Here is a 21,209-nt window from a genome sequence, read left to right as displayed (position 1 = left end):
TTTTTTTGTCACGAAAGCTTATATTAATTTAAATTCCGAACGGTAAACGATTACAACCAGAGCCGGAGGTAATCTCAACGGCTAGACAATAAACAAAAAATACAACAATAAGAACGATAGATGTGTTAAAGGGGTGAAGATACCCGTAGAGATGCTTCACTTTAGACCCTGAAACTGATGTTCCAAAGAACATACTAAAGTCGGAATATGAACCGACAACAGGGGACCCTGAACAGCGGGTTTGAAGATGGTTGGTGGACACCAACACTGATGATGAGAGACTCTCCTTTACTTCAGATAAGGTGTATGTAACTGATAGGAACATTGCGGAAAGATCTTGTCCCAGTTTCTCGATGGAACTCTCTCGAAAGCTTTTGGTCGGCAAGAGCAGTTGAATGACTCTAGAACCATAGCCAAGAGCGGTAGGAAAAGGCCTCTCTTTTGCCTAAATTTGGCTCTGATATTCATGAGCAATGGAGCAGAGATTGTGTAATCTCTACTGGCCTGTGATATCTGACACAACAATGAAACTAAATCAAGCATAACATCACGGCTTTGGGCTATGTGAACCCTGTAGACTGAGGCTAAACTTCCAACTCTGGCCTGGCGGGATGTCTCGTTGAAGGAGCTGTGGCCTGAGGAACCTGGAAGAGAGGTTGAGTAGCCGGTGGAGGAGTTAAGTTGGTGGCTAGGAGGAGGAGCGGCAGTGAAGAGGATATGGAGGTGCAAGCTTAATTGAATAAAGAACCAAGCCCAGACCCATTTGAAAAAAATAGATCTAAAGTTTGGAACTTTCTCGGAGAATGAAGAGCATGAGCTAGACCTTGACGGGGGTGAAGTGTTAGTCACTGAGGGGGGAAGCGTGAGAGGCTGAGCCGTGGAGGAGGTGACGAGATCCGTTTTTGTGCTTCTATGAAGGTGACGAGATCCGCTGGACTCACACAAATGTTGAGCAGATCTGGTTTCTCCACTAACTTTAAGAGGAGGAGCGACGGTGAGGACAGCAGACGACAAGGTGGCGGGGATGAGAAGAGCTGCGGCGACGATGCGGAAAATCAGGGGAAAGACAGCTTGCAAACGAGATGACGAAATTTTTTAATATATTTGGAACTTTATTCCCGATTTTCTGGTTAATTTTAATATAGTTTAAATTTCGAAAAAAAAAACCGGGCTCTGGAAGGAGGCAACGTCACGTTGTATAGATTCCATATTAAATGGTTACAAAGGCATGACATAGATAGACATGCCACGAATAGTAAGTAGTGGTTAAGATGAGATTCGAGCCCACACGTGCGGAGACATGTCAAGGGAGATGGCACGTGACATGTTTTTGGTTGTACAGCAATCAACAACAAAGACATAACTAGGGAAGAGCTTTGTCATGAGGCGTACACGTTGAAAAGGATATGTTAAGAGCACCTGATCCCCCTGGTTTTGTAGTGGACAGTTGCATCTACATCTACATCTCCATCATACCTAACCAATCCTTGATATTCATGAAAATAATGATATTTTCTTTAACCAATAAAGAAAGAATCATTTTAGTTTTATATGTATATAAAAACGTTTCTGTTAAAATAAAAGATCCCCCCATATTTCTATGATCTTTTTTTTGCTAAAATATATTTCTATGATTGTCAAGTCAATATCTGGAGTTTGGAGGTTTTGGTGAAGGCAACAAAAGAGGGAGAATTGTAAGGTAGCTTTCTTTTATTGTGAACCTCAGCACTCTTAAAGTTGCTTCTTATGGCTATTCTTCTGTCACCAATCCCATCTCTTTCTATCAAACACTCCCCATGTGTTCATCTTCCGCCCCTGAAACTATCCTCTCCAATTCAGTGTTGTTAAAACCGGACCGACCCGATGGTTAGACCGGGTTCAACCATGAACCGGGTATATAAACAGGTTGGATCTAATAATTGGTTCAACCATGAACCGATCACGTAACCGGATTAGATCTTAAAGTTATTAAACTACGAAAACTATCAAAAATCTATAAATCATCCATATAAACATAAAACTAGTTCATATTTATAATGTTTTATGTTTAAAAGTTATTTATATTTTAATTATGTATCATATTTATTAACATTATTTTTAAATTTATATACTAAAAGTATATTAAACCAGATTATTGAACCAGGTTTGACCCGGTCAGACCATATTAAACCGTGACCCAAAAAATTTCCGGTTCAGCTCCCGGTCCGGTTTTAAAAACACTGCTCCAATTGCAAATCATTCAAGTAGCTATGAAACAGCCGAAACACGATAAGTTATAACGGGGCCCATTTAGCCCAATAAGTTTATCGTATTTTTCACAATGGGCTCAAATGTTTGGCCCTACAAATAAAAACTATTACGAAAAACAATGCCTTCTTTTCGAGACAACACAGTGTGGTGGGCTTTGAAAGACTGGCCACCATTTTCACCTTCCACAACTTTCATTCACACATGAATTTTTTGAGTAACAAGAAAGTTCCAATCCCTTTGGCTCATAATCTCTCTCATACACAGGATTCAGATTAGAATCAATGGTTAAACCTCTTCCCAAGGACCTTTTTTCTTTGATAAGTAAGTTGTTTACAAGTGGTAATTCACGTATGTATTAGTTATAAACTTCTAATTTACTTGATCCGAGTATGTTTAGCAGCTAGTATCATCAGTTAGAAGTTAGCTCTTGTTCAGATTCTATTTTCTTGTTCTGAAATTTTCTAAACGGACTAATCCAGACCTAACAAGTTAATAATAAAAAGAAAACCACAGGTTTTCCACTAGAGGTAGAGGAGAAGTTGCCATGTTGGTCCAGGCCAGGGATCGACTTCCCTCTAATGCAAAATTATTAGCTTTACATTTGGCCACGCGGATATGGACTCATGTTTACGGCCCATTTGAATACCCGGAAGAGGATCCATCCGTGGGTTGCACATTCCACCCGGAGATTAGATCTGTGTCTTTAATAGACGCATGTTTAACTCTTTTTCGGTCAAAAAAAAGTTAACAAAAAAAACTAAAAAAAATCAGAAAGTATTCGTAGGGCTATTATCAATATAATATATAATATAATTTGTAAGAAAATACCAATGAATTGTGGTAGTCTAGAAGTTAGATAAGCCGCATTTAGTCTAATATGTGACGAACTTGACACTTAAAATGTTTTGTGTTTTTCTGTGTTTTTATTGAAGGGGAGAATTGTAAATTTTTAAAAGTTTATTTTTAGACAATTTCATCTCTAAACTTAACTTTTACAGCCGTTTTGATTTGTTTAAACAAAATTCATTATTTTGAGTATTTTACTTGTTTTTTGAAACAGTAATCTGCTTGTTTCAATTTAATTCTTTTTTTTATTGATAACGAAAATTGTTAATTTTGAATTAAATAAGACAATTTTTCATGAGTTTTGGCCGACTAAGGCATAATCATGAAAACTACCATGATCTACCACCACGAAATTGTCTATTCTGTTCACCAACTCTTAAAAAATTGTATATTCATTTTTATGCCCTATTCAGTATATATGATAAGAGCATCTCTAATGTATTATTTTTTCCAAAATTGAATAATTTCATAATGGTGTTGAGTTTCATCCCAACACTGTTTTATTTTGGTGTAAAAACAATTAATAAAAGAATCATTACCATTTTACAAATTATATAATTTTACCCTGTTATGAAATGTGATGGAGAAGATTTTACTACAAACTCTATTTTGAAATATAAAGTGGACAGAAATCGGAGATGTTCCAAATTCCAGATAAAACCTTAAGTACTGCAAGAAAATACTAATATAAAGAGAAACCATAGGGACTATGAGATTGATCTGAATGAATGAAATATTTTCGACATTCTTCTATATATCTCTATTCAACGTTTTATGTAGTTGGCCGCTTAATTATGAAGGCCATGTTCGTTTACGTGTCGCGCGACCTGCGACTTGCGACTAAAATTACGTTCGTTTACGTATCGCACGATCTGCGACTTGCGACCTGCGACTAAAACTATGTTCGTTTACGTGTTGCGCGACTTGCGATCTGCGACTTGCGACCAGTCGCGCGATCAAAATTTTCTTAATTTTTAGTCGCTGTTTTTCGGGCGACTTGAATGGGAACCCGCGACTGGTCGCGCGATCAGTCGCGCGACATCAAAACGAACAACAACCTGCGACTTGCGACATGCGACCAATCGCAGGTCGCATGTTATGCGACAGCAAAACGAACAACAACCTGCGACTTGCGATCAGTCGCAGGTCGCATGTCGCAGGTCGTAGGTCGCGCGACACGTAAACGAACATGGCCGAAAACAAAAACTTGTCCATAAGAGCAGCCTCCCCGTAGTTTCTTAATGAAGTTCTTATGTTTAAATTAATTAAAACTTTAAAATTGGAATAAAGAGAGTGAAGAAATTGTTTCGGTGCATAGAAGCTTGAAAATAAAAATTTACATACTTTCTCTTTACGTGTGTCATTCTTTTATTCATTCAATTTTTTTGAACTTAAAATTTAAATAACAAAATTAAAACATTTGTGCGAGATCCTCTCTCACATGCATCTGCAGTTGCTAATGCTCCAAGTTACTATCTGTAATTATACAGTGGCGGATGTGTACCAGGAGGATGGCACTTGCTCCCATGAAATGATTTCTTTGTAATATATCCAAATTTTAGTTATCTCTCCTACTAAAAATTACATTTTAACTTTAGTATATGTTTTTTTTTTTTTTAATATCCGTGGGGATCCCAGACGATAAGCTCAGACTAATCCCCACGAGACCTTCCATCCGGGCACGCATGGTTATAGGCGGGAAGGTGGCCAAGACAACTCGAACCTAGGACGGGTACTCCAGCCAGAGTTCCATTACCACTAGACCAAGAGCTCTTGGTTAAGTTTAGTATATGTGATTTGCCCTTCCAAAATTTAATGCTACATCTGCCACTGCGTTTATAATTGAGGTTTTATGTATTTTAATCTAAAACCAGATTTTTTATAGTTATAATACCAATACTATGACTTGTTTATTACTATGAGGTTCTATGCCGAAATATGTAATCACTCCAAAGTGAAACCAGTTTTGTCCCAGTCGATCATGTAATTTTTAGGCTTTGCTTATGGTGTTTTTTCGGTTGAGCTAATGATACTTGATAATAATACTATTTTGCTTTAACAAATTCATAAAATAAAATAAAATTTTATTATTGTTGTATGGTGTCAACCAAACTTATATTATTAATTTGTGAATTTTCTTAAAAAAATATTCGATTCAACTCCAAAAATTAGTCTAGTTTCATTTCCTGATCTAAAGGGTATTAGACTATCATGTTTAGTCCAAAAAGAGGGTATCAGACTATCAGCAAAAACAAAAGGGACTGGCTATCGAGATATTTGATGAAAGAGCCCATAGGCCATGTGTGTGTTTTCTTTCAGACTGGGGAGTTGTCCATATTCTCTCCCATGTATAATTGAAGAGGATAGATTTTTTTTTGATCAAATTGAAGAGGATAGATAAGAGTGTAATCAATCACCAAAAGATATGAAAGGAGTGGCTTGAACTACGTTGCCAGATTGGCTTTTTCCCTTTTTGATTATTATTAGAATGTATTTTTTCGGCCACAAACACAAAAGAACCACCACACCATCCATCCCATTTTCAAGATTTGACGCGCACTGCCTTTTATCTTTTTACCACATTTTCTCATTTCTTTTCATATCGCTTTGAATTTTAAAACGAAAATATTGTGAATTTGAAGTTACGACAGTATGTGAGGGTTAAAACGGAAGAAACTACAGTGTCTTCTTTACTATTTTGATGATAACTTTCACGAAAGTTTTCGCTCAAAAAAAAAAATTCCTGAATTTTTTTCTACTGGGCTTACACAGCTTTGTGAAAAATAAAACAATAAATGGCCTATACAGGTTTCGAACTTGTGACTTTCGCGTTATTAGCACGAAGCTCAACCAACTGAGCTAATAGGCCTTTTTAACAATTTTGTAAGTATTGTTTAAATTATACATTCGGTTTTAAGCGGCCGCTTGATACAGTTTGGGGTTTGGTAAAAGTATCCAAAGCCTACTAATCCAAACAAAGCTCACGTTCCTGAATATTAAGTTCTTTTGTAACATTGAAGAAACTAAAATAACTGAAAACTCTAATTCTTTTGCTACCTAGCACTTACGTGCAGTACCTTCTTGCTTCATTTCGAGTTCTTAAGATATATATTTATTTATGAATGTATACAGAGAAAAGAGAGATATGAACGTGGTGGTTAGAAGATAGCATCAACATATGTACTTCTGCATCTATAATTATTTTCGTTTGAACGTAGTAGATAAATGTTTCTTATTATAAAGCGCAGTTTCTAATTAACAGAACAAAAAAACCTGATAAAAGATTTCATAAGTTATACGTTAAAAAAATTCTGACATAACACTAACATTGTTTGTCTAGCAAAAACTTTAATGTTCAGTTTATGTTTTTATTTTTAGAATTGAGAACTTAAAAAGATACATATAACCATCTAATTCCCATTGCACGAGTAACCAGGTCTGTCTGACACTGATGGACAAATCCCCCGGAGTAAATTAGTTGGGCTTTCCCCCCGCCGGATACCCAGTTTATCAGAAAAAGATACATATACATGATATATAGATGGTGGGGCTAAAATCTAATGATGTGTACATTAATTGGAACATTTGATGTGGCTGGATAGAACCCCAACTTGCTCTTTGATAGAGACCTAATAACGAAGACAGCTTTGCCTTCATTCATTTCTTCTTGACATTTTGAGTTCCCACGTCATCCTTTCCCCCGTCTTATGATCATTGTCCGGTCTACACAATTGAATTAACTGTATTTAATGTTTCACATTATTTGAAAATTCAATATCCTCCGTATATTATAGTTTCTCAGAACTCTTGAGTTTGAAACTAATCCGTGTAAATATTTGAGTACTATGTACTAACCTAAAATTAACGTATTTCTACAAAATCGGGAATTAACATGAATGCAAATATCATACACCAGAATCATGGGCAGGAGAGAAATAAAAGGCTTCGTGAGGGAGCAGTGCCGTGTGAAGGTCTACAAGGGCTTGAGGCAAATATAAAAAATGGGGTTTTTTAACCAAAAATAAATTAGTAGCAAAAATTAAGAACTAGAAAAATTAGCAGCACAACTATAAAACAATCAGCACTAGTATAACAATATATAAATTGTTTTAAAAAATAAATTAGCAGCAAAAATTAAGAACTAGAAAAATTAGCAGCACAACTATAAAACAATCAGCACTAGTATAACAATATATAAATTGTTTTAAAAAATAAATTAGCAGCAAAAATTAAGAACTAGAAGAATTAGCACTACGTGGTACAGGAAGAAATATATACCTTAATACAAGAAGAGACAGTGATGATTAAATAAAAAGAGACACTCTGCTTGTTGACAGAAGCACACAACAAGGAACCAAGAAGAAAGATGGTGGGATAATGCGTGAGAAATAAATTATACATACAACTTAAGAATATATATAGATGATAATGTATAAAGTAGTTGCTATTTTTATTCCCTTTCTATTTAGGAATTTTGATAAAACGAAAGAGATTTTCCTTTTTAATTTTGGAAAGTTGACAATAAAACAAAATTAACTTTTTTCTGACAAAAGTATTGAAAAACAATTTTGGAAGTTCAAACTTCTCATGATAATATAGCTTGTTAACTAAATTTTTTGCCTAAAACCACTATGCTACACCAGATTTTTGGAATTATGGGGCCCTAAAAAATCTATATATTTTGGGGGCGTGAGGCAAAAGCCTTTTTGGTTACACCTTAAGCACGCCTCTGTGAGGGAGTCATGGCAACACCGGAATCTACCTTTAAACTCATCGACAGACATGTCCGTGATGTTATTTTGGGCAGGAGGAACAGGAAAAATTTCATGAATCTCATGCTCTGTTGATTGAGGCACGAATAACTCTGCTTCTGACCTTTGTTTTAGGCTATCCTTGTTTGTATATTCTTTTTGTCCAAGGCTTACCCTAGCTGATTTAACCCTTTTGTAACAAGTTACAAACCTTTATCATATTTATATGGAATTAAAAGTTTGACAGAAAAAAGGATCATACACTTCGCCGAACCATTTCCTAAAATCCAGTAAGATACGAAGCAACCTCACAACTCTCGTGAACACAGGTATCATTCATCGATGACAATTCTTGGTATCCAATTTATAAAGACTATATTACGGTTTTATGCGTTATACCATTCAAAACTACTTCGAATGTATGACTAATATTTACAACTCTGAAGATATATATTACCTTCTCCGATGAAAACTAATTGTTCTTATGTATTTGGAGTCGAAGATACGGTTTAGTGGAGATATTGTATATACTAGGCAAGGAACACATGCGATATTGCGTGGGAACTCATTTTTTATAAATAAACATATCATATTATAATTTATATATTATATAAAAATAATTTTATTTTCAAAAAAATTCTCATGTCAAAACGTAGAACATATGTGTTTATATTTATTTATAGATAATATTAAAAATGTATATTCTATAATTTTAAATTACAACTAAAATACAAATACATCAATATTAATAAAATTATACATTTTTTATTGTTTTAGGTAAGTTACTCTAAAATTTTAAACTATATCAATTTATAATAAATAAATAAAATCTCTTATTAAACAAAAAAATCTTTTTAAATAAAAAATGTATCGTTTACGTTAGACGGTTGTGTTGTCAACGAAAAAGTACGAACGATTCATAACCTAAAAGGTACGAACTAAGGGATACAAACATGATGTGATTCAAGAGGTATGAACTTGTTCCAAGGGGTGGACGAATGTGCTTTGACCGAAGGTATGAATGTGTCATGACCGAAAAAGTGTAAATGGCGTGAACGAAAGGGAGTAAATTGAAATTGAGATCCATAAGACAAAAAGTTTCTGGATGGGTAAAAACAGGCAAAATCTAAGAAATATTAAGAAAATGATATATATTCTAATTTGGATAGACTTTTTATGTTGTCGAGAAAAAGTCATACTCTTATATCACCACCACCATGGTTGACCATAAGACAAAAAAATTTTCGGATGGGTAAAAACATGCAAAATCTAAGAAATATTAAGAAAATGATATATATTCTAATTTGGATAGACTTTTTATGTTGTCGAGAAAAAGTCATACTCTTATATCACCACCACCATGGTTGACCATAAGACAAAAAAATTTTCGGATGGGTAAAAACATGCAAAATCTAAGAAATATTAAAAAAATGATATATTCTAATTTGGATAGGTCATACTCTTATATCACCACCACCATGGTTGACCATAAGACAAAAAAATTTTCGGATGGGTAAAAACATGCAAAATCTAAGAAATATTAAAAAAATGATATATTCTAATTTGGATAGGTCATACTCTTATATCACCATCACCATGGTTGACCTTTAACATTCTCTCAGTGATGTCTCGTTCGCAATTTTTCAGTCACGTTCCATTCTTACCTCTTCGGTCATGATTCATTGGCACTCCTTTGGATACGACTCGTTTGCACCCTTTCATTCACGATCCATTCACGTTCTTTCAGTTACGATCCGTTCACACTCATACGGTTACGATCAGTTTACTCCTTTTGGTCACGACACATTTGCATTTTTTTGTTACAACCCATTTGCAATCTTTCGGTCACGACCATTTGCACCCTTTGGTCATGACCCGTTTGCAATTTTTCGGTCACGATCCATTCGCAACCTTTCGGTCACGACCATTCGCAGCCTTCCGGTCACGACCATTCGCAGCCTTCCGGTCACGACCATTCGCAGCCTTCCGGTCACGACCATTCGCAGCCTTCCGGTCACGACCATTCGCAGCCTTCCGGTCACGACCATTCGCAGCCTTCCGGTCACGACCATTCGCAGCCTTCCGGTCACGACCATTCGCAGCCTTCCGGTCACGACCATTCGCAGCCTTCCGGTCACGACCATTCGCAGCCTTCCGGTCACGACCATTCGCAGCCTTCCGGTCACGACCATTCGCAGCCTTCCGGTCACGACCATTCGCAGCCTTCCGGTCACGACCATTCGCAGCCTTCCGGTCACGACCATTCGCAGCCTTCCGGTCACGACCATTCGCAGCCTTCCGGTCACGACCATTCGCAGCCTTCCGGTCACGACCATTCGCAGCCTTCCGGTCACGACCATTCGCAGCCTTCCGGTCACGACCATTCGCAGCCTTCCGGTCACGACCATTCGCAGCCTTCCGGTCACGACCATTCGCAGCCTTCCGGTCACGACCATTCGCAGCCTTCCGGTCACGACCATTCGCAGCCTTCCGGTCACGACCATTCGCAGCCTTCCGGTCACGACCATTCGCAGCCTTCCGGTCACGACCATTCGCAGCCTTCCGGTCACGACCATTCGCAGCCTTTCGGTCACGACCATTCGCAGCCTTTCGGTCACGACCATTTGCACCCTTTCGATCACGACCATTTGCACCCTTTCGATCATAACCTATTTGCACCCTTTCGATCATAACCTATTTGCACGCTTTCGGTCATAACCCATTTGCACGCTTTCGGTCATAACACATTTGTACCATTTTGTCATGATCAAGATCCATTCGCATCTTTTCGGTTATGATTAATTTCACATCCTTTCGGTCAAGAACCGTTTGCACCCTTTCGTTTATAACAGTTCACAGCCTTTCGGTCACGATCCTTATGTACATTTTTGGTCATAATACATTCACACCCTTTCAGTCACAACACTTTCGCACCCCTTGGATCATGATACGTTTGCACCTCTTGGTTCATAGCATGTTCGTACCTCTTAGATTATGACACATTCATATCTCTTAAATTACAACATATTTATACCTCTCTATTGATGACACTATATAAATATTAATAATTTTTAATCAGTGTTAATATGAAAATGAATTTTTTTTGTATTTATTAGTATTGAGATGAATTTTTTTTTGTTTTTACTTTTACTCATATCTATATATTAATACTTCATAAATATTTGTAGTTGTTTTAAATAGACTTTTTATGTTGGCCAGAAAAGATCATACTTTTATATTACCAACATCATGGTTGACCTCTAGCAATCTCTCGGTGATGTTTCGTTCGCACATTTTCAGTAACGATCCATTCTTACCTCTTTGGTCATGATCCATTGACAGTGACACACCTTTGGTTACGACTCGTTCGCACCTTTTCAGTCAAGACCCATTCACACTTTTTCGGTAACAAATCGTTCACACCCTTTCGGTTACGACCCGTTCACACCTTTTTTTGGTCATGACCTGTTTACACTTTTTCGGTTACAACCCATTCGCAACCTTTCAATCACGACCATTTGCACCCTTTGGTCACGACCTGTTTGTAATTTTTCGGTCACGATCCATTTGCAACCTTTCGATCACGATCATTTGCACCCTTTCGGTCAAACCCATTTGCACCCTTTTGGTCACGATCAAGATCTGTTCCCATCCTTTCAGTCAAGATTAATTTCACATCCTTTCGGTCAAGATCCATTCGCACTTTTTCGTTTATGATCATTGGCAGCCTTTCGGTCACGACCGTTTTGTATATTTTCGGTCAAAATACATTCACATCCTTTCAGTCACAAAAGGTTCATACTCCTTGGATCATAATATGTTTGTACCTCTTGGATCACAACACGTTCATACCTCTTAGATTATGATGCGTTCATATCTCTTAAATCACAACACATTTGTACCTCTTCGTTGATGACACCACGTGAATATTTATAATTTTTTTAATCATTGTTAATATGAAAATTGTGTCTCTTAAGTTTTTTTATGAAAAGTTATTTTTATTAGTATTGAAATGAAAATTTATGTCTTTTGTTTTTACTTTATTCATATATATGAATAGTCACATCTTTCGATTTAAAAGTTGTTATTTTTTTATACGTCAGCTAGTTACAAAATCAAATTTATTTTGAAATGATACTAATATGAATAGTCACAACTTTTCGATTTAAATAGTCACATCTTTTCAAATTTAAATGTAATTATTTTGAAATTATAGAAATATGAATAGTCACAACTTTTCATTTAAATAATTACATATTTTACAATGAAATTTTAACTAATGCACAACTCTCGAAACAAATAACGAAAAGACACAACTTTAACAATAAATAAAATTTCTATAAAAATACACAATTTTTCAACATTGTTTGGGTTTTTTTATGTAAAACATTTAAGAGATGCAACTTTTATGTATAAAACTTAAGAGATTCAAATTTTCATATTAATCAATACACTGATTTTTAGAAATAAAACAATTGCAAATATTAATAAATAGATATGAGCAAAATAAAAACGAAAAGACATAATTTTTCATCTCAATACTAATAAATAAAACTTTCATATAAAAAATTAAGAGATGCAACTTTCATATAGATGAATAGTCACATTTTTTCCAGTTTAAAGGTGGTGTTTTTGAAATGATACTTATATGAATAGTCACATTTTTTCCAGTTTAAAGGTGGTGTTTTTGAAATGATACTTATATGAATAGTCACAATTTTTCATTTAAATAATTACATCTTTTTAATTTAAATACTAACTAATACATAACTCTTGAAACGAAAGGACATATCTTAGTATATAATGAAAAGACACAACTTTTAACAAGAAATAAAATTCCTATAAAACACACAACTTTTCAACATTGTTTGGGTTTGCTATTATTAATTGTTTTTTTTTCTTCACCATTTTATTTGATTAGTGAAAATTATACTTTGAGAAGACATGGACATTGGACTATTTATAGATTTTCAAAAATTTGTTTGAAGAGTCACATCTTTTAAATTAAAAGGTTGTGTCTTTTTGTAATAATACTTATACGAAGAGTCACAACTTTTCAATATAAATGGTCACATTCTTTCAATATAAATGGTTATTTTAAATAAAAAGACACAACTTTTAATTGTTGAAAAGACACAACCTTTCAACATAAATAGAATTCACAACCTTTTGAATTAATTGGAATTGCTATTATTAGTAGATTAGTAGATATATAATATGTTACTGTATACGTAATTAATGAACTGAAAAAAGAGTAGAAATGGATACTAAATGGGATAAAAGAAGGGTGGAGATGTAAAGAAAGGAGAAGATAATGGGTAGTATTGCGACGTTGTCCTTAGGCCACGAGCTTAGATTCTTTTAGTTTTGCTTAATTTGTTGTGTTTATACTTTTCCTTTTGTTGCTTACTACTTTTGCTCATTATCTCCATATACATATATATCATTCACATATATAGTAAACTATCATCAAATGAGGCTCTATGCTCTTTTCCTGTAACTCGTGCATCACTTCAAATCTCAAGATGTACATGATTTTTTTTTTTAACAGAACTCAAGATGTACATGATAAAATTTGGTTTTATAACTACGATCATTTCTGTATATATGATCATATATAGATGCTGATTTTTCATATCTGCTATGAAAAAAGAAAAATATGAAATCTACAAAGTTCGATTAAATACTACCTTCAAGTACAGTATTTTGATATCAGGTAAATGAAGTTGCTTGTTATAACTTTCTTACAAGTATGTGTATGAAATCCTAATATATCTTTAGAATCAGAGGCCTAATTAAAACAAACAAATATAACATTCTTAATTTATTTTAGGGTTATTTTTGCTGATCAACTATTTTCCTTTTTAACACAATCTCAAAAAGTTTATATTTATAGGATATGATTGTCTCATCAATAAGTTGACATTTGAAACAATTAAAATCATATTCGAAACAATCGTTGGTCACCACATTCCACATTTACAGAAAGGTAATATTGGTTTGAAACATCTTTTCATGTTTTGGGAGATGCACAAAGCTTGTGTCATATGAATAATAAACCATGTGTATACGGATAGATGAAACTCAAAATCATTTGCATCGTAGGTTATAACTTATACCCTCAATGATTAGCCTAATAATAATAATTTGAAACTGTTTTTTTGTCAATAAAGAGTAATTCTAGATCATCTACAGTTTAATTAGAACTACACCGTACATACTATACAATGCTTCACAAAATAAACTTTATTGGGCTTTTATAATCATTATTGTTCGACCCACTATTTCCTTAAATCCTGCGTATAAATTCGTGAACGCAATACGTTACACAATTGTCATTTGGTTCTCAACTCTACCGAAAACATCTATGGCCAGAAAAGAGAGGTCTATTTGTACTTCACTGTTACCGCTGAACATTAAATATAAATATATTAATATAGCTAAATTCAACTAAAGAGAAACTGAGAATGTATTTTTGTTCGTCCAGATTTTGTTTCGTATATCTACAGAGAAATCTCCGCCGTCAATGCAAAGCGAAGGTGACACTTGGGAAGGTCCAGTGGTCCGTACAATGTTACTTCTCTCTTCACGAGACGTCGATAATAAATAAAATATATACATATTTTTCAATCTAGAAAACGTGGACCCGAAACTAGTACATACGCCAATAAGAAGTCGACACAAATAAAACCACTCTGGTTTTTGTAAAAAGAAAAACCAGTGTTAGCTTTCCCTAAAACCGCTCTTACCCAAATCTCTCCATAAATAAAGAGAGAAAGAAGATCGATCCCGAGACTCAAACACAATCCTTATAATAAAGGAAAGAAAGAAAAACTTTCCTAATTGGATCATACCAAAGCCTGGGCTCTTCTTTATCTCTCTTCTCGTAGTTTCTTGTTTTGTTTGGCTCTTTTAAAAGAAATAATAGTTTCTTAAAAAGGGATCAAAATGGGGAGGGGTAGGGTTCAACTGAAGAGGATAGAGAACAAGATCAATAGACAAGTGACATTCTCCAAAAGAAGAGCTGGTCTTTTCAAGAAAGCTCATGAGATCTCTGTTCTCTGTGATGCTGAAGTTGCCCTTGTTGTCTTCTCCCATAAGGGGAAACTCTTTGAGTACTCCACTGATTCTTGGTAACTTTCTCATTTAAGAAACAAATATCTTTAATTACTAAAATTGTCTCATGTTTTTCTTAAGTTCACTACTTGATTTGCCCTAATTAACAACTACTGCTCTCATTTTAGGTATTTTCTATGGTTTTCATTTGATTTGGAATATAACTAGTTAGATATCTTTGGTTCTCTACTCGATCTATTAATTGCTGTCAAACAATTGTTTATTACTTTGTATTGTACTAATAAAAAATCTAAACTTTAGGGCTTTAAGTGAGTATTTAGCCCTAGAACACGAAGTTTAATATACTTTTGACCTGGACACACACATATATATATATGCATAATTTCTTCTTAACTGAGAGCATATAGAAGGATAAATTTTTATTTTCTGAGCTAGGGTTTTTAAGCCCTAAACTCATCATGAATTGCTTGTTCTCCTAGCTATGCCTTTCAAAAAATTTCAAATCTAGTTTGAATTAAAGCGAAGGTAAGAAAAAAAAAGTTTAATTTCACTTGGTCTTAGCTAGGAAATTGACATCAAATACACGTAATGTTGCTTTTTGAAAAAACAATTTTGCAAATGGACTATATATAAGCCTAAGATATGTGATATGAAAAAGCTGCTTACTAAATAGTAAATAGATATTATATAAAAGGGAAAATAATGAATCTTTAATATCTGGGCTAGGGTTTTTTCAGCCCTAAACTCATTTTTGAATCGTTTATTCTCCAAGCTGTGTTTTCAAGATTTGCAAATCTAAGAAAAAAATGTTTAATTAGTCGGTTTTCAGACTCATACTTTAAGACACCGTAGTATTAAGGGCTAATTACGCTCCAATTTCCCTAGTATTAAACGTAGTTGCTTTTGTTATATTTAATCTTACCAACTGAAAATAAGGATGTCAAATCTGAGTAGGGAGTCTTTGACCTCTGGGGATCGACGAAAAGAATCAACTTAATCCTATGTTCGGCTTCTTACCAATGGTCAAATTTAGCTCCAACAGACAACAGCTGCTCTTTTTTTTTTTTTTTGAGCAACTAGCTGTTCTTTCTTTTAAAAAAGTTTTATCCCTATTCTGTACAAAACTACATTCGTAAATTGATGATTTGACCATATTATAATATTTTATAATAACTTGTCATGTCTAACAAGGTTTTCCTGTACAGAATTTTAACAAACTTAAAAACGCAATTAGAACTCTAAGCTAAAAGTGTTGGGTTGTGATTGTTACTATTTTCTTATAGAGGAATCATAGATATCAGGATTTGATCTAGGAAATTGGTTTAAGGCAGTAAGCATCCATCATTTAAGTTCTAGCTAGAATTTCCAAAATTATCATGAAAACTCGAGCTTATCACGCTGTTGTATCTATGATAATTTGATTGATTTCCATTGATAACTATGCTCATATATATATATATATGATAATAAATGGTTGATGATATGAAACTAACCCATACTTCTGTGAATTGAACAGTATGGAGAAGATACTGGAACGCTATGAGAGGTACTCTTACGCGGAGAGACAGCTTATTGCACCTGAGTCCGACGTCAATGTAAATCAATATCTCTCCATTAGCTAAGTGACATACACTATATATAAATATCTCTTTCAGTATATCTGAAATATATCTGTATTAAACCTTTTGAGACACAGACGAACTGGTCAATGGAGTACAACAGGCTTAAGGCTAAGATTGAGCTTTTGGAGAGAAACCAGAGGTACATACTTGCATCATATATGCACAAATGAAATAGGAAACGGGTAGCATTAATGTACGTTAAAATGCATGGATACATTATACTATTAACTAACAGAAAAATGCACTGTAATTATTATAATCCAGGCACTATCTTGGGGAAGACTTGCAAGCAATGAGCCCTAAAGAGCTCCAGAATCTGGAACAGCAGCTTGACACTGCCCTTAAGCACATCCGATCTAGAAAAGTATGACTCCTATTTCTTCAACAAATATACGGATCGGATGCCTATTTTATTTGTTAGTTATTAAAAAATTTAAATCACGTAGATATATTTAGAGGTTAATTTCAAATGTATGACTTTTCAGATTTTAGAAAGAAATGATGTTGTGTTGTTATAAGATTCATTTTACTGATCAAAGTAAAGTAATGGAATGTTTATGTGATGTGTTTTTATGCAGAACCAACTTATGTACGACTCCGTCAATGAGCTCCAAAGAAAGGTATGTAAAAACCCTTTCAAACGTAGTTTACATACAGTAACAAGTATTGGGGAGCTAACAATCTTGCCGTTTTGGAAATGACAGGAGAAGGCGATACAAGAACAAAACAGCATGCTTTCTAAACAGGTGACATTTGTCATTATTTATATTTGGTCAACATGTGTTCCATTACATTATTATTAGCTTCTACTGTTTTACTCCACACTTCAGGCCAAGCTATTCCTACGACAACGAAATCTTCATTTCTACACTTAGCTTCGACACCATTGATAGAAAATAGTTGTATTTACATAGTCTATTGATTGATATCATCATCAGGCGCCTGTACATAGATGGCCTTTGCCCATTTAGTTTTAAGGTTGTCTTTCAGATTGAAAACTTCGTACCTCTCATCTTATTCTACTTGCTCATCTATATATAGGGTATGAGAATATAGCCAGTACTAATTAAAAAAAATATTAAGCTCCAATTTTTGGAAGCAGTTAAAAAATAGTTTGAGTAGATATATATTTAATAAATGCATAATAGTAGTTTATTGCATGAGTGCAAGGAACTAGGTGTAACCAAAGATCAAAATGTAGTTACATCTGATGCACATATCTATTGATTATGAAGTCGTCGCTCTGAAAATTGATGATGATGATAATGATGTAATATGGCATGGAACAAGTTGGTAACAAATTGGTGTGTTAAACTGAGACTTGTCAGATCAAGGAGAGGGAAAAGGTTCTTATGGCACAACAAGAGCAATGGGACCAGCAGAACCATGGCCAAAATATGCCTTCGCCGCCGCCCCCGCAGCAGCATCAAATCCAGCATCCATACATGCTCTCTCATCAGCCATCTCCTTTTCTCAACATGGGGTACTTAAAATTTACTAATTCGCTCCTCTTACTTTCAAGTTTACATATTTAGCCATTCCGGTGAAGTTATAGTTTCGGTGTTAGTGATGGTTAGATGCCCAAGTTGTGAATTATATTAGTACACTCTACGAAGACGATTCACGTATTAACGTATGTTAATGCGGTGGTCGTCAAACGAACAGACTTGTATTTTATTGGAATGGTTGTGGAATCAGCTCCATTTTGTTAGATTAATGACTCTCTTCGATATTTCAATATGGACTTTTACCAATTTTAAGACGAAACATATGATTTTTAATGCACGTATGTCGTTAAGTGAATTCTAATCATATTTGCATATGAATGTGAATGCAGTGGCCTGTATCAAGAAGAAGATCCAATGGCAATGAGGAGGAACGACCTTGATTTATCTCTTGAACCCGTTTACAACTGCAACCTTGGCTGCTTTGCGGCATGAAGCAATTCCCATATATATATATATATAATCATCAATAATAAAAATAATTAGACGCATAGTATATTTTGGCTAGCTTCTTTCTATCCAATTAATATATTTTGGCAAGGTCCATGTTCTTATATCATATATATAAATTGGCAACCTCCTTTTCTCTTTGTAAGTTTTTGGTTCTAGTATGTGGCAAAAATTGTAATATATTGAATTTTATTTTTATTAGCTTTGGAATTATTGTCAAATATAAAAAAATTAAATTTTAAAAAGGACAATTTGCTGTATATCCAAATTTATGTTTGCCTCCTTTTCCTTCCCACATAGGTTTCTAATGATGTCATCCACATCTTACAGTTTAGACTACTATTATTATAGCATAAACAACTTCGATAGGTTAAAATGGAATCAGAGTAGGCGGAGCAAATGGATGTAGCCACATTAGTAATGATCACTGTTGTGCCAAATTGCCAATGATCAGAATAACCACATTACTAACATAATAATCATCATGTCCAGTTAGGCAGTTACAAGCTGATAAAGAGAAAGAAAACCAACCTCGCGTCGTATCTTATGCATACGGAATGGGCTTATAGGTTTTCCATATTGACAATAAGATCCATGGGCCAATGATGAGTTTGTGAAGATAAACGGGTCATACTCATAAATGGTACTCGCTTCATGACTGCGGAACGCACACATATAACAACCTCACTTCATACGAGCATATCTTGGATGCACACAGGTTATATTTGATTCCAAATTCTCAATAGTCACTACCTTTTCTTTCAGTTTTTGTCAATGCCCCGTGACTCCTGTGGATAAAATCCGTACGTATTCATTATAATTATCTCCATCAATAGAAGACAAGCTACGTGACTGTAGCACTAAAAAACATTCGATGGAAACGAGTAGTGTTAGACTGTAAGCTGTTTTATCCTTTCTTCCATCATCCCTTTGGTTGGAAACTTATCAAAGACTTCAATACATACAAAGGTGTAACCGGTGGCAAGGAATGAAAATGAATAATGTATTCTTCATTATTCCTAAATTTTTTTACTATTTATAAAGAATAGTTTTTCCTTTGTATTCTTCTTCGTTCTTTTTATTTTAGAGGAATATAGAACAAATTTGTTCCTTAAAGGTACGAATAGTCTTGGTCACCATTTAAAAATGTGGTAGTAGTAACTGTAATATGGAAAATAAAAGAAACATACCTTTTTTTGGTCAAATAAGCTAACATTTATAAATGTATATATTTTCCCCAACTCCTAGCCTTTATCGCAAATGGATTGTATCCCATATCCATAAAACATCAGGTAACAAGCCAACAAAGAATCTGGTGGAAGTTCCAAAGAATATAAAAGAATAGTTACAACATAAATTAAGAAATAATTGTTTACAAAGAAAAATTTCAGCCGCAAAGAATCCAAGGATATCTCTTCTCGTTATTCCAGCTGATCTGTAATTTCACCCTCCAAGAAAAGCATTTTCTGTGAAAATTACAAAAAAAATATTTACATCAAAACCGAAATATAATTTACCAAAAACAAAAAGTACATCAAAAGATAGACATAACCAACAATGTCATCGAATATATAAAACCTTGGAACAGAAGGGACAAGCTTTACTTCTCTCCATCCATTCATAGATGAAGGCAAGGTGAAAGATATGTCCACATTGCAGAACTATCTTCGGATTATCCTCAGTGTACTCTGTCTCCAGTCATAATATGAACTGAATTAACCCACACAACCAATCTTTTAAATCAAAGTTTTTTAATCAATTTTGTACAGTTTTTTTATATTCTTTGTTTTACCATGGAAACATGTGGAACAAACGTCGTCTTCTTCATCTTCCCTTATTTTCAGGTATTGAGATAGTTGCTCGTGCTGGATCAACAACAAAGTTGTTAGCTTTCGAGTACTTTTGCAATTTTCTATAGGTTTTTTGAGAGAAAAGTAAAGAAACTAGAAAAGGAAAGTAGGGTTTATAATGTGGAGATACCTTGAGGAGAAAGTTATTGCTTATTGGCTAAAGGCACTGGTTCTGAAGACGTTACGAGATTCACCACCTTGCTCCAGAACTCGAAGACAGCAAAGTAATGGAGGGTCACCGATAATGAAAACAAAGATTTAGGGTTATACTTAAAATCACGCAAGAAAGCAGAGAAAAGACAGGGCAATGGAGAAAAACAGAGGAGCCGAACGAAAAAGAATCAATTAAGCATGAGTTATCTTACATGGAAACGGAAGCGGGTACGTGGGAGCGAAAGTGTATCGAAGCGAAGAAGCGAGATTTCTAAAAAAATTAGGAAGTTGGTACGTGCTAGAAGCGTATCCATATATATAAATGTCAATTGTATCCAGCTTTACATATAAAAGATTTTTTTAAAAAAATCTAGAATTAAAAATTATATGATTTAAATTTAAATTAAAGCATTTATTCATTTATAATAATTTTGAAATAATTTTATATTAAAATGTGAAATACACATACACTAAATTTAAAATAAATTATTATATTAATTATTTTTAATACTTTATAATTAATTGACATAATATATTTGAATATATGATTTATCTTTAAAAAAAAATTCAATGCATAAAGATAATGTATAGTATTAATTTTAATATTTGTATATTTTTATTCTCTCTATTCAATACTATTAAAATTTGGATTATATAAATTAAAAACTATAATTTTATATTTTTATTGATATAAGACATTGTGTT

The 21,209-nt window shown here is 34.2% G+C and overlaps 2 protein-coding genes, 2 long non-coding RNA genes and 1 other non-coding gene across 5 annotated transcripts; 1 reads left to right on the top strand and 4 right to left on the bottom strand.

Annotated features, from left to right (window-relative positions):
* Positions 1-5,892: 5,892 nt before the first annotated feature.
* Positions 5,893-5,965, bottom strand: TRNAI-AAU. Its single transcript has one exon. It is a non-coding gene; the product is annotated as a tRNA-Ile (tRNA).
* Positions 5,966-6,570: 605 nt separating this feature from the next.
* Positions 6,571-7,495, bottom strand: LOC106299473. The gene is made up of 2 exons (XR_001261784.1): positions 7,375-7,495; positions 6,571-6,819 (listed from the first exon to the last, which is right to left on the bottom strand). It is a non-coding gene; the product is annotated as an uncharacterized LOC106299473 (long non-coding RNA).
* A 2,245-nt stretch (positions 7,496-9,740) lies between these two features.
* LOC106298060 (transcription termination factor Rho-like) lies at positions 9,741-10,538 on the bottom strand. Its single transcript, XM_013734161.1, has one exon. The coding sequence runs from the start codon at positions 10,536-10,538 to the stop codon at positions 9,741-9,743; it is 798 nt and encodes a 265-aa protein (XP_013589615.1).
* Positions 10,539-14,625: 4,087 nt separating this feature from the next.
* LOC106298695 (floral homeotic protein APETALA 1 C) lies at positions 14,626-18,706 on the top strand. The gene is made up of 8 exons (XM_013734836.1): positions 14,626-14,980; positions 16,441-16,519; positions 16,621-16,685; positions 16,811-16,910; positions 17,125-17,166; positions 17,251-17,292; positions 17,875-18,029; positions 18,384-18,706. The coding sequence occupies exons 1-8, from the start codon at positions 14,796-14,798 to the stop codon at positions 18,484-18,486; spliced, it is 771 nt and encodes a 256-aa protein (XP_013590290.1). The 5' UTR covers positions 14,626-14,795; the 3' UTR covers positions 18,487-18,706.
* A 1,044-nt stretch (positions 18,707-19,750) lies between these two features.
* Positions 19,751-20,658, bottom strand: LOC106299765. The gene is made up of 4 exons (XR_001261865.1): positions 20,482-20,658; positions 20,294-20,366; positions 20,080-20,211; positions 19,751-19,967 (listed from the first exon to the last, which is right to left on the bottom strand). It is a non-coding gene; the product is annotated as an uncharacterized LOC106299765 (long non-coding RNA).
* Between the last annotated feature and the right edge of the window lie 551 nt (positions 20,659-21,209).

This window comes from Brassica oleracea, chromosome C6 (assembly GCF_000695525.1).
Source record: "Brassica oleracea var. oleracea cultivar TO1000 chromosome C6, BOL, whole genome shotgun sequence".
NCBI lineage: Eukaryota > Viridiplantae > Streptophyta > Magnoliopsida > Brassicales > Brassicaceae > Brassica > Brassica oleracea.
The sequence above is the reverse complement of the archived record's forward strand: the minus strand, read 5'-3'. Positions and strand labels throughout refer to the sequence as shown.